General features: G+C 49.5%; 5 protein-coding genes across 5 annotated transcripts; 3 read left to right on the top strand and 2 right to left on the bottom strand.

The window, feature by feature from the left end:
• Positions 1-308: 308 nt before the first annotated feature.
• Positions 309-2007, top strand: BU24DRAFT_341285 (MFS general substrate transporter; the record flags this gene model as incomplete). The annotated part of the gene is made up of 3 exons (XM_033523267.1): positions 309-497; positions 570-1733; positions 1789-2007. 3 exons carry the CDS (start codon positions 309-311, stop codon positions 2005-2007), a joined length of 1572 nt encoding a protein of 523 aa, XP_033387956.1.
• Positions 2008-2761: 754 nt separating this feature from the next.
• Positions 2762-3879, top strand: BU24DRAFT_123830 (GTP-binding protein SAS1). The gene is made up of 3 exons (XM_033520924.1): positions 2762-3037; positions 3178-3445; positions 3552-3879. Exons 1-3 carry the CDS (start codon positions 3008-3010, stop codon positions 3869-3871), a joined length of 618 nt encoding a protein of 205 aa, XP_033387955.1. The 5' UTR covers positions 2762-3007; the 3' UTR covers positions 3872-3879.
• A 1239-nt stretch (positions 3880-5118) lies between these two features.
• BU24DRAFT_419226 (kinase-like protein) lies at positions 5119-7619 on the bottom strand. Its single transcript, XM_033527163.1, has 3 exons — positions 7089-7619; positions 6815-7030; positions 5119-6764 (listed from the first exon to the last, which is right to left on the bottom strand). The coding sequence occupies exons 1-3, from the start codon at positions 7395-7397 to the stop codon at positions 5175-5177; spliced, it is 2115 nt and encodes a 704-aa protein (XP_033387954.1). The 5' UTR covers positions 7398-7619; the 3' UTR covers positions 5119-5174.
• A 55-nt stretch (positions 7620-7674) lies between these two features.
• On the top strand, positions 7675-9581 carry BU24DRAFT_123764 (uncharacterized protein). Its single transcript, XM_033520923.1, has 2 exons — positions 7675-9364; positions 9418-9581. Exons 1-2 carry the CDS (start codon positions 7952-7954, stop codon positions 9448-9450), a joined length of 1446 nt encoding a protein of 481 aa, XP_033387953.1. The 5' UTR covers positions 7675-7951; the 3' UTR covers positions 9451-9581.
• A 2454-nt stretch (positions 9582-12035) lies between these two features.
• Positions 12036-12960, bottom strand: BU24DRAFT_123758 (uncharacterized protein). Its single transcript, XM_033520922.1, has one exon. It carries the CDS (start codon positions 12779-12781, stop codon positions 12302-12304), a length of 480 nt encoding a protein of 159 aa, XP_033387952.1. The 5' UTR covers positions 12782-12960; the 3' UTR covers positions 12036-12301.
• Positions 12961-13644: the final 684 nt, after the last annotated feature.

Here is a 13644-nt window from a genome sequence, read left to right as displayed (position 1 = left end):
ATTGCGCAACGATGGCGGCCTCTGGTAGGGCACATTTCCAGCCGAGTGCAGACAGCTCGGACTCAGTTGAGTTACCTACCCTTTGCGTATGCAAGAACTGGGGTTAATCCCCCGCGGTACCCGATTTGGGGAGCAAAGGTCCTTGCTAGCTTGACCACTCTTCGATTGTTTCTTTATATTGCAAAGCTTGCCAGAGCTGTTGCTTCTATAATACCTTACTTGCTTTCACTCTTGATTTTGACTCCAACTTGTATTCTGATCGGGATACTTCGCCGGGTTCTGGGGAAACCGAAGAGCAGTTGTTCACAATGACGACAGAAGAGTTCCACAAAGATGGCCTTGACAGGCAGAAGAGCGAGGAGGGCGCTCAAGTCCTGATTGCGGAAGCTCCCGAAGCTGCCATCGAAGAGGGAAGTTTGGATCCTGTCTACGCAGCGAAGGCCAAAATCCTGAACAAGGCCATCCAAGACATTGGAATGGGAAAATACCAATGGCAGGTCAGTAGTACAACCTCTGAGTAACCATTGTTTATCTTATCGCGTCCTTTGACCCGTGCTGACATTTGCCAGCTCTTCGTTGTTATTGGCTTTGGTTGGGCTTCTGACAATCTCTGGCCCATTGTTACCTCGCTCATCTTCACGCCAGTCAGGAATGAGTTTCGTCCGTCGCAGCCGCCACTCCTCACCCTGAGCCAAAACATTGGACTGCTCGCTGGTGCAGTCTTTTGGGGCTTCGGATGCGACATCTTCGGCCGCCGATGGGCTTTCAATCTTACCATTGGTATCACAGCAATCTTCGGCCTTGTAGCAGCCGGATCGCCCAGCTTTGCTGCTGTCGGTGTATTCGCTGCGCTCTGGAGTGTTGGAGTTGGTGGCAATCTTCCCGTCGATTCAGCCATCTTTCTCGAGTTCTTGCCAGGAAGCCATCAGTATCTGCTTACGATTCTGAGTATCGACTGGGCTTTAGCCCAAGTATTTGCCAACCTCGTAGCATGGCCACTTTTAGGGAACTTAACATGTGCGCAAACCGAGGAGAATTGTACTAAGAGCAAGAACATGGGATGGAGGTATTTCATGATCGTCATGGGAGGAGTAGCCATGATCATGTTTGTCCTTCGATTCGTTTGCTTCACAATCTACGAGAGTCCAAAGTATTTGATGGGCAAGGGACAAGACGCAGAGGCTGTCAAGGTTGTCCACGAAGTGGCGCGACGCAATGGCAAGACATCAAGTCTCACTCTGGAAGACCTGGAGGCTTGCAACAGTCTCGCACCGGGAACGGTACCCACCCAATCACACGCCACAGCTGCCATTAAGAGGAATCTCGAAAAGGTCAACACAGAGCACGTCAAGGCATTGTTTGCTTCAAAGAAGCTTGCGTATTCCACGACGCTAATCACAATCGTTTGGGCATTCATTGGTCTCGGCTTCCCACTCTACAACGCTTTCCTCCCGTTTATTCAGGACAGTCGCGGTGCTGATTTCGGCGATGGTTCGACATACCTCACGTATCGAAATTCCTTGATCATTGCCTCTCTGGGTGTCCCGGGATGCTTGCTCGGAGGACTGCTTGTCGAGACACCTAAGGTTGGCCGCAAAGGTACACTCGCCGCTGCTACCATCCTTACTGGCGTCTTTCTCTTCGGTTCAACCACCGCTTTGACTTCAGACGCTTTGCTTGGCTGGAACTGTGCCTACAATTTCATGTCTAACATCATGTACGCTGTACTCTACGTAAGTCTCCTCAACTTCTTTGTTCTTACTCCCTGTTTCTGATATGAGATCCTAGGCATACACACCCGAGATCTTCCCCACGAAGGATCGCGGAACGGGCAATGCAATCACCGCAAGTGCCAACCGCATCTTCGGCATCATGGCACCCATCATCGCCATGTACTCGAATCTGCAGACAAGCGCACCGGTCTATGTCAGCGGTGCACTCTTCATTGCCAGCGGTGTTCTCGTCCTGCTCCTGCCTTTCGAGAGCAGAGGCAAGGCCAGCATGTAAATAGGAGAGGGAAAGTTGGCAGCTATCTGCGACAAATGCGAATGCGAACGCGAGAGTAGTTCCTTTTTGGATAAGAGACAAGTGTAAGACATGTGGTGTATATTGTGGAGGAACCTGTTACCGCAAATAGAAGGCATGGGAAAGTCGAAATAAACAGGTGTGGCTGACAGAACTGCCGCGAGTCCATGTTTCAGACAGCCTTTTTTTCTGTCGTGTTTGTTATATAATATCTGAATCTTTATTCCCGAATTATCCGTGATGTATTGATTCGCGAAGCTTTTGTAGACACGAGTCTGGGGATATACAGGGAAGCAAGCCTAGATCGTCGCTCTATCTACTCAGGATGTCTCTGCAACTGATATCGCGCATTGCATGTCACTACCACGTGTATTCTGGCGAATATGCGATCTAGATTGCGGAAACGGCGCGGAGAGAGTCGGCGAGAAATTTCCATACCGTGGCAGACTGATACAGTCTCTGTGATCGTGAAGTTGTCGCGGTCGGACATGCTCGGATCCTAGGGAATCCCAGTGTATCATAAGATGGAGAAAAATGCCCATGGCCCCCATGTTCCATGTTCCCTGCCCAGTTAGGCAGTTATCTATTAATTGCAAGCGCATAGTGTGGCGGTGAATGTGACGTTCGCTTGTTCTTGGCAAATCGGCCGCTCCAACCTCAACTCTATCAGTGCCTGGCCCGTAAACTACAAACTCAACTGCCTAGTCAACGAGGGACACGCCTGCACTGAAGCGCTCTGTCCTCTACTTGACTCCTACACCACACACATACTCACACGTACCTTTCCCCGTCGCGCCCGCGCATCTCTTGCCTACACACCACGCCGCATAGCATATCGACGTTTGGCGCATCGTCTCTAATCTACCTCCAAACACGCAAGCCAAGTTTCCCGCAGCTCAGCAAAAGCCTCCCCCAGCGGGTTTCATCGCCGCCTGCCCACGATCCTCCCCTCGCAACTCTCGTATAAATTCTCAACGACATCATGGCTGGCACACGAAACTACGATTTTCTTGTGAGGAATTTCCCTTGATAGCAGCGGCCCGCACCCGCTGACGGCGCCGCTACCGTCATGACCCCCCTACCCACTTCGTGCACCTCTTCTCCGCCGACTTGCTTCCCCGGACTCTATCAGCTAACGTGGCCTGCCTCCAGATCAAACTCCTCCTCATCGGTGACTCCGGTGTAGGCAAGTCCTGCTGCTTGCTCCGGTTCAGCGAAGACTCCTTCACCCCATCCTTCATCACCACGATCGGCATCGACTTCAAGATCCGAACGATCGAGCTCGACGGAAAGCGAGTGAAGTTGCAGATATGGGATACCGCAGGACAGGAGCGCTTCCGAACCATCACAACGGCATACTACCGCGGTGCTATGGGCATTTTGCTGGTGTACGATGTCACGGATGAGCGGTCGTTCAACAGTAAGTCTCTACCGCCTACCGTGGCCTCAAATGCGAGGCCGCCACCGCTTTCGTGCATTCTGTGGGAAGTATTGGAAGTATGAACTTGTGCTGAGTTGAATATTAGATATCCGTACTTGGTTTTCGAACGTCGAGCAGCATGCCACAGAAGGCGTCAACAAGATCCTTATCGGCAACAAGTGCGACTGGGAGGAGAAGCGTGCAGTATCCACCGAGCGCGGCCAAGCCCTTGCAGACGAACTCGGCATTCCTTTCCTAGAAGTCTCCGCCAAGAGCAACATCAACGTGGACAAGGCCTTTTACAGCCTGGCAGCCGACATCAAGAAGAGGCTTATTGATAGTGCAAGAACGGAGGGCTCATCAACGAGCGCGGTGAACGTTGGAGACGGCAATCAAAACGCAGCATCGGGCGGAAAGTGCTGCTAGTGGAATACGCAACAATCACACCACGACCACCACCATCAACGTCGGCATCATCACCATCCGCAAGTTATCGCGAACTTTTTGTGCGAGAGGAGGACTGTGATGACAGCGCTTTTGGACAGCTTTTGGACAGCTTTTTGACGACGCTAGAGATCCCCCCATGCATTTACCTAGTGGACACCCACCCGCTTCCCTCCTCCCTGGCTCTTGTATGGAAAGCAAAGCAAGAAATGAGTACAACAAACATTGGACACGAAAGTATAAAACCAGTACGATATCATCACAAGTTGATAATTTCCCCCGTTCCCTCTCCCTGTTCGACCACGCATCCATCCCCTACTACTAGCGCTTGTTGAAACCCCTCCTCCTTTCCCCGGGGGAAATCCTTCATACCAGCCGAACTCCACGTCCCTGCCTTCATGCCTCAACTCGTCATTTTCTCTTCCGCTGTCTTGTCACGTCAATCTTCGGCACTCTCCATCGTGGGCTTCCATCTCTCTCTCCTTTATCGTGTTTTTTTCTTGCTCATCCGGCGTTCCAGGGTACAGGGCTACGTAGTCGGAAGGGAAAGTCAAGGGAAGGGGGAAGGGGGGAAAGGGGGACTACGTAAACTTCTTTCTGTTTTCCTTTTTTTCCTCTACTTTATTTAAGGCAAACTTGGTGACTGACCGGCTTCTTTTTTGGGGGGCTTGAACTTAAAGCTTACACGTCACTTACATTACTTATAACTAGTTTACCTACACTACCTACTTATACTACTACCTTGTTAATGATATGGTTCTTTTTTTTGTATGTTGATGTTTATGATGATGGTGATGATGGTGAAGGTGATGGTGAAGGTTAAGGTGAAGGTATGTATGTATGTATGTATGTATGTATGTATGTATGAACCACGGTAGTTTGAAACAGAATTCTATAGCATCCATGGAATCATAGAAAGAACTCGCTGCGTATATATTGGCGTCTTCCTTCCGTTACTCTTTTGTTTCGGAACAGTTCGTCATCCAAAGCCGTCTGTTCCTTGAGTCCCTATGTAACTGGCTTTGATTTGGACCTGCCGCTCCCATCAGGCAGTCTGCCGAGTCCAAGTGCACCTTCGGCCCAGCCTTTTCCACCTGGAATATTCGCTTGCTTTATGCCGTGAAAGCATTTGATTGCTGGACCATGCCACAGACTGCGACATTCGTGAGAGACACAGTGTACAGGGCGAGGCATCAGGATAGGAAGTCGCCTGCTAGACTTTCCGCACGGTAACATTGTTTCCTTATTTATTACTACTCGTGCTTAACCAGTTGACAATTGTATTTTAGTATCTAAATACTGTCCAAACCTGTACTAAGTGACTATCCGTTCCAGCCGCCAACCTAGTACCACAAGGAGAGAACACTAAACAGGTAATATCATGGTAACGACCTCGAATCATTTGAAGCAGTTGACCGGTAGAAACAGACCAGATCTGTAAGATGTAGCCCGCCGCTGTTGCCAACAGCTTGTTGTCCGGCGAAAATGCCATGCAAGTAGGAAGCAGATGTGTTCCGAGTACAGCTCTTTCAGCCTTGTGAGGAGACTCCCAAATGTGTATCTTTCTAGCGGACTCTTTGTACGAAGCTGCTGCTAGCCAACTCCCGTCTGGTGACAGCGCTAGGCAAGTCATCGTGCATTGACGCCTTGGAGTAAAATACTCGTTGGAGACATAGCTATCGTTAAGACCCACTAATATCATAAAATACCCTTTCGGTCCTACGGCCAAACACTTTCCATTCTCTGAACATGCTGTCGCCCATTCTTGCCATTCTTGCCTTGGATTCAAGGCATGGTCATAATTCATGGTTAAGGCTCCCTCTCCGGAAACGTGCCAATATCGCAATACCCCACGTGTTCCTGCAGCTATCAGACCCGATCCATCTTTCGAGAAGGTCAGTCCCTGAATGCCGCTCATGTCGCCGTTGTCGCCGTCAACAGTGTGTATCAAGGTACTCCCGTTGGCTATGTTCCGGACGCTCACTTTCCCCTTCGACGATCCAGTAGCCAAGAGTCTGCTGTTGGGCGAGAGCGCGAGGCAGCTGACCTCTTGAGGGTAGTAGTCCATTATTGTCCGCACTGGCCATTTACCGGTTTCAATGTCCCATAGCAGTATCGTCCCATCTAATGATCCAGACACTACGTATTTGCCGTTTGGGGAGAAGGCCAGGCAGCGAACAGTAGCAGTATGGCCTTTGAATTCCCGAATTGAGTCCTTCTTAATTGGAGTCAAGTTTCTAAATGTTAATATTGGGGAATCCCAGCTCACGCCAATATTGAAAGTAGGTTCGTTGCTTTCTGACCCTGGTCGCATGGTCGCCTGATTAGAATTGACAGTTGCACCTGATATGTTAGTCCACCGAGCAGAAGCGGGCTCGGCTAGGGAGACCTGTGATGCCGGCGATGTCATCTCGTCACAGTCCATGTCGTCGGGATCATTAGGAGTCATTGTACTCATCCAAGGGTGCTCGGTGCACTGTGTCACAGTCATACGATCCTGTGGCATTGTCTTCATGAGACAAGCAATGAAATCTTGACCATCGCCATCAACAGATGCTGGCAGTCGACTGAATGGAAATTCTTGCTGGCCGGTACAATATGGGAACAGCTCCAGAGGGTTTCGAAAGGTGGCTTCGCCAGTCAGCATTTGGAATATCATTTCTCCCAACGCCCACATGTCCGCTGTTTTGAACTCAGCAACCGACTTGGGCCTGTGCGTGTCGAGATATCCGCGCAACTCGGGTGCCATGAATATGTCAGTTCCTCCAATCGCCGTCGTCGGTCCATTTGTTTCCTCTCCTCTCTTGGTGATTCCAAAATCAGCAAGCACTACCCAGAACTCTTCTTCTGGTGGCATCGTTTTGATGAGGATGTTCTGACAGTGTCAGCTCAACTTCACGAAGGTTGCTTTACATCATCACATACCCCAGGTTTTAGATCTCGGTGCGCAAAATCATTAATGTGCATCTGTTCGAGACCTTCAACTATTTGCCGTGCCAAATGTTGGACTTCACCAACAGACAATGACCCTCGACTCTTGAGATAATGATGGAGATCACCGTGGCGACAATATTCCATAGCAACGAATATCGAAGTGGTGTCCTGGTACCAGCCGAAAGACTGCACGAACCAGCGTTTGTACTTTAGAATTGGTCAGATCAGGGTTACGCACAAACTCTCTTCAAAAATTTGAACCTACCCGACGGTTGGAGAATTTAGCAATCGCCTCAAGCTCCCGATTGTAGTTGATGGACTCGCCGACACTCAAAGGTTTGTCGATGATCTTCACTGCTCGAACGGACTCCCCGTCCGTGTCTCGTGCCGTGTATTTCTGCAGCTTGACCTGTCCGTATCCTCCCCGTCCGATCAGTCGATCCCAGGTCCAGAATTCCTGCCGGAACAGTCGTCGGCCACGGTCATCGATGTCGTGATAAGAATGAACTGTCGTGGAGCCGCGGAACTCCACCTTGAGTTCCGAGTCTCTTACAAGGTCTGGGATTCGAGACATGATTCTCGCGATAATACCCCTCTTGGAGAACGAATGAAGTCACGTTCCTGAGGTACGAACCGAGTTAGAGTCTTCCCAAAGGCATTAGTCGATCGATGATGTCTATACGGACGGAGTACTGGTCATTCAATTATGGCGAAACTTGAAATTCTCGAATCTCAACCCAGGTCGAGGCTGAAAGGTCGCCCGTCAGTTACCTGAGATGTTCTTGGGTAGACATCCACAGCGGCTATCAGCCCAGGGGGCGCAGCGCATTGATGGTTGGTGATTGGCTTCTTCGCCAAAAGGTGCATACCCGATGACCCATTCAGCAAGGCCCCAGTCCGACACAGCCTTGCGAGGACGCTCTTTTAGTGAAGACTTGACTTCCTGCCACTCCTTGAGTATTTGCGACACCAAAAGTCACTGCGTGCGATGTCTGGCGCCGAGCTGGGTTTGGGTATTGTAGGAGCCGTCGCTGCTGTCGATGTTGCAATAAAGTAAGCATAAAGTATCGGTGCATCTCTGTCATTACGTGCCAGTAATGGCGAAGAAGACGGCTGACTTCTTATCAAATGAACAGGGCTTGCAAGGCAGTAGTCGAAACCTGCCACAATTTCAAGAACGCCGATGTACAACTTCATGAACGAAATGTTCGCCTGCTAAGCAATTGTTTGCAACTAGGGAAGCAACTCGAGATCTTCCGTCAAATCGCAGACCAGCTCGATGATCAACGCCAGACAGCCCAGTTGGATGTCCTAGATATTCTAGTACTCAAACTGAATTACGTAGATGCTAAACTCAAGTATTTTAGTGAGAATCAATCATCAAAATGGGCCAGGGCGAAGTATGTTGTTCAGAAGAGCAATTTGGACAAGGCTATCAACGATATCGAGTCATGGCAACGTCTCTCGTTCAATCCACTCTGGCTTGAGACCATGAAGGTCCAGACGCAGCAAATCGACCAGCCACTCAGACGTGCCAAAGAGAGTTCTCCACCCCAAGACAGCAACATAATGGCCGCAGCTATAGCTATTCGCAATCCTTTGAAAGACGTCAACACCGCTCGTGTATTCCTCCCTGCAACGAAGTTGGAGTCTGCCGAGATTCTCGATATCGAGTATAGTTCTGTCAAATACGTCAACATCGACAACAAGTGGCGGGTCCTAGATTCCGTGTCTTACCTCCAGAGAGATGCCGTTCGCGAGCTGGCAGTGAGGCTGAAGAGGGCAGATCCTTCGACATTCGGCCTTCTCACTTGCCTAGGCGCAGTCCAGGACGAGAGAGACCACACCTGTAGTCTCGTGTTCCGGATCCCAGAGAGCATCTCGATGCCCGTCACGCTCAGGGCGAAGATAATGTCGACAGATACGACGCATTCCCTCTCCGACCGATTCCGCCTCGCCACCCAGCTCGCCCGCGCCGTCTTCTCAATCCACACCTTCGACATGGTGCACAAGAGCATCCAGCCGGAAAACATAATCCTCTTCGACGACCCCACCTCGACCCTCGGGTCAGCCTACCTCTTCGGCTTCGAGAAGATCCGCCTCGACACAGGCGACACCGTCATGGCCGGCGACACCGACTGGACCAAGAACCTCTACCGGCACCCGCAGCGCCAGGGCCCCCGGATCCAGGAGCGCTACGTCATGCAGCACGACATCTACAGCCTCGGCGTGTGTCTCCTCGAAATCGGCCTCTGGTCCTCCTTCGTCAACTACGTTCCCGGCGGGGACTTCCAGCCATTCAAGTCCCAGGCGTACCCAATGATCTACGGTGACGATTACTACACGCCTAGGGGATCGGAGGCCACGAAGGGGCATCTTCTCGCGCTTGCGGTGTATGAGCTGCCGAAGACGATGGGGTCGAAGTATGCGGCGATTGTCGAGTCGTGTCTTACGTGTTTGGACTTGGGGAATGAGGATTTCGGGGACGAGGATGAGTTGCAGAGGGATGGGGAGACAGTGGCTGTGAGGTATATTCAAAAGGTAAGGATCAATGACGATGATGTGTAAAAAGACATATGACTGACGATTGCTAGGTTCTCATGCAGTTAAGTGGGATTTCGGTATGAGGGGTTTGCGCAGGGGGCGTTTGTCCTGCCATGCAGCATACATAGCATTGGTCGAGTCTTTTCGAACAATCCACGAAAGCTTTCATGTTCATGATATTTCACATATAACGGGATCCTGGGTATATTTTGTAACTCATTGCGTCTGCATAGTTATGTTAACACCCAATTGCACCACCCAACATATACGCATCACAATAGCACCTTTTGGAACAACTTTTTTCTCCAAAAAAACAAAAAATCAATCCATTTCATGCGAATCTATCTAAAAGAACTCGACCCTCCAAGTCATACAAAGCCTGGAAAAGGTCATTTCTGTGATCCAAATCAAAGGCGACATCTTTGCGATGAAAATCAACCTGAGATCCACCCAGCTTCTTGCATGCATCGTTTTGACGATATCAATTTGAATGAGTCGGTTACCATCATCGTAGTAGAAAACATCCGCAAGTTGTATGAATGGGATATAGTGTATGCGGCAGGGCCCACCGGTGCCTCTGCACATTAGCCGAAAGATGCCCATGTCGGACTCCAAGACGACGTCATACGTCGTCGTCGTCGTCGTCGTTGGGGGAATCCATCCACCACGTTCCGTACGCCCTCTGGGCATCAGAAAGCTTTTCATTGGCTTCTGCCAAAGCGCCATGATCTTCAAGAGTGCCTTCGTAGGCATACTCGAGGGTTCATTCCAAGATTGATGTATCCCACTCGGGATTCATGTGAATATTTTTGAGACAATTTGACCCGCGGGCATAGGCCGCAGTCTTTCCAGAGTTTCGGCACTCCATTTTGTTGATTCAGTCCTGGTCGTTCAGCGACATGAACCTTTTATCCCGCTCTGTTTCGTCTTCTCGTCATCATAGTCTTCGGTGTTCTCTTGATTCGGTCGAAGTATCCAAGCATAGGGACATCGTTGTGATAAATCTGATATTCTGATTCTGGTCATCGCCGTCGAGAATGTGGAAAGCATCGGTGGGGCCCAGAAGTGCCTCCACACATGATCTTTTGGTCGGGAATGGGTGTCATGCCGAATTTATAAGCCGCTATGACTGGGTTCGGCGATTTGGGAGAAGAGCCTATCATGCACTTCTCCATCTTCTTGCAAGATCCTTTTGGGACAGATTTGTCTCGGCCTCATGAACCTCGTCATGATCCTCGTCAAGCAAACATTGGTCTTGGCGTGCTTAGATTCGCAGAAGCATCGATATATGCTGCTGTAGAGCCATCTTTTCCCGTGTGCTGCGTAGCTGTTGGTTTGAACCCGCCACCATATGCCGCTGTCTTTCCGGAGCTTCAGCACTCCGTATTTTGAACGCCATTGTGGTCGTCCAGGGACATTACATTTCTCGATGTCCCATTTTTCAGGGACATTACATTTCTCGATGTCCCGTTTTTCAGGAACGGGACATTACATTTCTCGACGTCCCCCTTGCTCAGGGACATTGTATTTCTCAGTACCCTCGTTGTTCACGGACATTCCTCGATGTCCTCGTTGTTCAGGAACATTACATTTCTCGATTTCCTTGTTGTTTACGGATATTCCTTGATATCTTCGTTATTCTCGGACATTTTTCGCTGTCCTCGTTGTCCAGCGACACTCATCGCTGCAGCTCCTGCTCGGTTTGTTCATCATCGCTTTGGTTGTTCGATTTTCTTCGGTCGAAGAATTCCACCCGGAACGAAATTGGTTGTCAATGATGGGTTAAAATTATTTCCTCGTGGGAAGAAAGAGTGTAGCTGGCCCTGTTTGTCGATATAGAAGAGAGAATTTGTTTCAGTGGTCGTGTCAGGACATACAAGCATCGCTCGCATTGTGAATGTTGGTGTCACATTGAGTGGAATCTCCCAAATCACACATTCATTGAAGTCAGGATCGATTTCGGTAGACTTTTCGGCAGAAATGATGTCTGATTTGCGGTCGGAGTTGAAAATGGAGTGAATGATGGATGAAATAGAGATTGTCGGTTCAAGAGTCTTTGGTTCAAGAACATTCGACATCATGGCGACTTGTTGTAGAGCAAGCTGCCGCTCTTTCTTCTGCTCCTGTTCTTTACAAGGGCAGCCTCTCCACAGGCCATGTGAAAATTGTGTGCACAACTTTCACATGCACCACCACAGCTGTGAAAGATGCATGAATGCTACAGGTCAAGAGTGCGGTAACGCCTTCAATGTCTGCCTGGACAATGAGTTCGCGTTTCCAGCGTATGTAGTTGGATTGACCGGTCAAGACCTCGCCCTTTCTGACGCCTCCTCAGACACTGAGTCTATCAATGGTACGCAGAGTGCACAATCTTTTTCTCCTGGCGTCCCAGGTGTATAGGGAACAGGATGCTCGGATCACATCCGGGCATTTTCTTCCCTCTTTTTAGACTTATTTGTGCAAATTCAGCATCTGCACAGTCTTTGTGGAGGTTCTGGCCATAATTGTGTTTGCACCACCAGAGGTCAGACATAGCTCTGCTTGCACCACCAGAGTGCAGGCATGTGGTTTGATCGCAAGCTATGCGAATTCCTCCTATCGGGTGACGCATGAAGTTTTTGGTTGACCGTAATGAAAAATTTCCTTCCCTCCGCGGGAAGGTGAGACGTTGGTGTTGAGAATTTCAAGTCGCTGGGGCAAACGAGCGAACTGGTGCTTTTGGAATCGCTCAGGTTCGGGAACATTGTTTCCATCAGCCTCATCATTGAGGCGAATGTGGTCCGTAGATTTTGTTCCTCAACTCATATCAAAGTTGCAGTAAAGATTGGACCGAGCACTCCGTATGCTGAACGTCATAGTCGTTCAGCTTCACCATCATCAGCCTGGGGATTCCAATTGTGATCTCGGTTGGCAGTGATTTAGAAAGTTCTCTTCTCACATGGTATGGAAGCCTGGTATCTTTTGATCCCTTAGCTCGCGAGCGAGACCGAGGGATCTGAAATGTTTTTGCTGATCAATTTCGTATGATCGCTGTCTGCATTCATTTCGCGAGGAACACTCCCCGCAGGCCATACTGCCTCTACAGGGTAATATTTTGATCCCCTTGGCTCGCGAGCGAGACCGAGGGATCTGAAATGTTTTCGCTGGCCGATTTTGCATAGGCAGTATGATAGCCAGAGATGTGCTCATGCTCCTGCACAACTGTCGCAATCTGGTCGCGCAGCGTTTGGTCTTCTCCTCATGGAATTTCTGTACAATGTTTTGAGGAGTCCCTCGCTGCCACCACCACGCCATAGTAGCGGCGTCAATTTTGTTCTCATTTTGACCACATCGCACTTTCGATATAGATTTTCTTGGCTGGATCAAAGTCCAGCGAAGTCCCAATCTCTCTCCATGGTGAGGAAACTCCTCCATTTGAAAAGGAGTTCTCGGGCTCACACCATTGGTGGGAACAAACCATTTGGATGTTTCCGGAAGAGTTATGTGTCGGTCATTTTGAATCCCTCATAGGACAGGAATAAGGGATTCGAAAAGGTCTCTGAAGGCGGATCGAAGCTGGGTCAAAAATCTTTTTCGAAAACATGAGCGAGCTGTAGTAAGGTAGATTTTGTCCACGATTTCATCGTAGTGGAATGGGACCGTGAGTTTTTTGGTCGCAAATCCTTGGACCAACATAAGCTTTGTTGGTGGTCGCTTTCGTTTTCGAAGGTCCAAGAAGCAGTCTCCGTCGAAGTCTCTGTTCTCAAATTTGTTCTCGAAACATGCTCCATGATTCTATCAACTTGTCGCCCCCATGGTGCGCTTCAAAGACGGTTCGGATTCGCACATGAAATGCACAACAATGCTTTGTTAGTATATGCTTTCGAACATATACCAAGGTCGATGTAAAGTTTGATATGCTCGGGGCACATGGGGGAGAAGGTGAGTGAAGTCTTTTGTATATACCTCGTAGTATATACTCATGTTGAGAAGTTGACTTGTTTCGAATGGAAGAATGTTGTGATGTGGAAAAGAAAAAAGAAGTTGGAAGGGGGGAAGACGTCCTCTTATACTACAAGAATGCTCCCACCTGGAGGGAATTACACGGGCCACTGTGCACGGTCACTGAACAGTGAATGCGCGTCTGGGTCACCTGCACCGAAGGAAACTATGGATACGTGGGGTAAGTAGCGGGTCGAGCGTGAAATGACCCTATGGGAGGACAGTGCGTGCTTTGCTATGTGCAGTGATTGGCGCATTCTGAGTGAATTGATCGATCTGGATGGACAGTGCTTAGG

Source organism: Aaosphaeria arxii (assembly GCF_010015735.1).
Source record: "Aaosphaeria arxii CBS 175.79 unplaced genomic scaffold BU24scaffold_2, whole genome shotgun sequence".
NCBI classification, from domain to species: domain Eukaryota; kingdom Fungi; phylum Ascomycota; class Dothideomycetes; order Pleosporales; genus Aaosphaeria; species Aaosphaeria arxii.
This window is presented reverse-complemented; position numbering and strand designations above follow the sequence as displayed.

What these genes read in the sequence shown, in the direction of transcription:
- BU24DRAFT_419226 (XM_033527163.1), bottom strand. Translation starts at nt 7,397, where the DNA reads ATGTCTCGAATCCCAGACCTTGTAAGAGACTCGGAACTCAAGGTGGAG. An exon ending in CTAAATTCTCCAACCGTCGG is followed by an intron (nt 7,031 to 7,088) that starts GTAGGTTCAAAT and finishes CCAATTCTAAAG; the next exon opens with TACAAACGCTGGTTCGTGCA. An exon ending in ACCGAGATCTAAAACCTGGG is followed by an intron (nt 6,765 to 6,814) that starts GTATGTGATGAT and finishes TGACACTGTCAG; the next exon opens with AACATCCTCATCAAAACGAT.
- BU24DRAFT_123830 (XM_033520924.1), top strand. Translation starts at nt 3,008, where the DNA reads ATGGCTGGCACACGAAACTACGATTTTCTT. An exon ending in CACGAAACTACGATTTTCTT is followed by an intron (nt 3,038 to 3,177) that starts GTGAGGAATTTC and finishes GCCTGCCTCCAG; the next exon opens with ATCAAACTCCTCCTCATCGG. An exon ending in GGATGAGCGGTCGTTCAACA is followed by an intron (nt 3,446 to 3,551) that starts GTAAGTCTCTAC and finishes GTTGAATATTAG; the next exon opens with ATATCCGTACTTGGTTTTCG.
- BU24DRAFT_123764 (XM_033520923.1), top strand. Translation starts at nt 7,952, where the DNA reads ATGAACAGGGCTTGCAAGGCAGTAGTCGAAACCTGCCACAATTTCAAG. An exon ending in CTGTGAGGTATATTCAAAAG is followed by an intron (nt 9,365 to 9,417) that starts GTAAGGATCAAT and finishes GACGATTGCTAG; the next exon opens with GTTCTCATGCAGTTAAGTGG.
- BU24DRAFT_123758 (XM_033520922.1), bottom strand. Translation starts at nt 12,781, where the DNA reads ATGGAGGAGTTTCCTCACCATGGAGAGAGATTGGGACTTCGCTGGACT.